Source organism: Entamoeba dispar, genomic scaffold (assembly GCF_000209125.1).
Source record: "Entamoeba dispar SAW760 scf_1105229458741 genomic scaffold, whole genome shotgun sequence".
NCBI classification, from domain to species: Eukaryota; Evosea; order Mastigamoebida; family Endamoebidae; genus Entamoeba; species Entamoeba dispar.
Window position 1 is genome coordinate 1 of NW_001853344.1, and position 1518 is coordinate 1518.

General features: G+C 20.6%; 1 protein-coding gene across 1 annotated transcript, besides 6 other annotated features; it reads left to right on the forward strand.

Moving 5' to 3' along the window:
- Positions 1 to 120: a repeat region.
- Positions 121 to 272: a microsatellite.
- A 78-nt stretch (positions 273 to 350) lies between these two features.
- Positions 351 to 387: a sequence feature (AT_rich).
- Positions 388 to 479: a microsatellite.
- EDI_097750 (uncharacterized protein) lies at positions 452 to 1518 on the forward strand (the record flags this gene model as incomplete). The annotated part of the gene is made up of 1 exon (XM_001734903.1): positions 452 to 1518. A coding segment is annotated over one exon (1067 nt), but the record flags the coding sequence as incomplete, so codon positions are not given.
- Positions 928 to 1099: a microsatellite.
- Positions 1126 to 1303: a microsatellite.

Consider the following 1518-nt stretch of genomic DNA (forward strand, 5'->3'; position numbering starts at 1 on the left):
GTGGAGATCACAACCCAAACATATGTAGTTGAACTACATGACGAAGACGAAGGGACGGGATTAGTCTCCCTGAGCCAGGAACAATAGACACAAGTTCTATTAATACTTAATTAACTTTTTATTTTTATTTTAATTATTATCTTTATTTTTTCTTTTATTTCATATTTTATTCTTTTTACTTTCATTTAATATACTTCTTATTTTATATTATCATTTCTTTCTATTTATATTTATTTATTCATATTCTTATTATACATTTTATTGTTATTTTTTCATTTCATTTATTTGTTGAAATGGTATTTTGTGATTGATATTGTATGAAGAATAAGAAGAAGAAATATTCAATGATGATAAATTATTATATTATTTAATTTAAAATCAATTTTTAAATAACAAAAATATTAAAATGTTATAAAAATCAAAATTAAATGAACTTAAAAATAAATAAAAGATGAAACGTAAAACAATAACAATGATAATTGATATTGAATATGATGAAATGGATGTGTATTTGTATGATGGAAATGAATATGAAAGAATTGATAGAATGAAATATATAAAAGAAGAAGAAAAGAAAATAATTGAAGAAATCATTTCCAATGATGAGAAGAATGTGAAAATTAGAAAAGAAAATATTAAAGGAGTAGAAATGATGATTAAACCAGAAAGTAAATTAACAATGATATTCAATAATATTAAGAAAGAAGTAGAAAAGAAAGGAGAAAATGAAAGAACAATCATTTGTATTCCTAATGGAACAAGTCAAGGAAATGAAAGAAGAATCGAAAATTCAACAAAACTAGGAAGATTAAATAATGTACAAATCATACGGAAATATCATATAATTGAAAGAATACATTCAGAAGAATATAACATAGAAACACCAATCATTATCATAGAAAATACAGAAATAACATATGGAAATATTAAAAAAGAAAAAGGTAAGATAAAAATAAGAATAATAAATACTATAAGAACAAATAATAGAACAGAAGAAAATAAAGAAATCAATAGAATAACAACAGAAGAAAAAGAAGAGAAAGGGATAATAATAAATAATAAAATAAAACAAGAAAAAGAAAACAAAATAAACACAAAAAGATGGAGATATAAAGAAATCAACGAAGAAACATATATTAAAACAATAATAGAAAAGATAGAACAAGAAGAAGAATATTCAGAATATTCATCAGAAAGAGAAATGATAATAAATATCAAAAGAATAATATACAATAATAAAATCAATAAAAGAATAAATGGAAAAAGAAGAATAGGATATAATGAAATAATGATAACATCAAAATATTTTAATGATATTAAAGATTTTATTAATTTAGAAATTGGTGTTAAAAGATTTCAAGGAAATATGGAACGATTTCATTTTAATCCAATTCCATTAAATGAATATTCAAGAAAATTATTTCCTAATATTGAAACATTTCATAATTATAATAAATATGATGAAATATTTGATGATGGAAGAATATTTAAAGAAATAATATGGTATACAGTAGATTA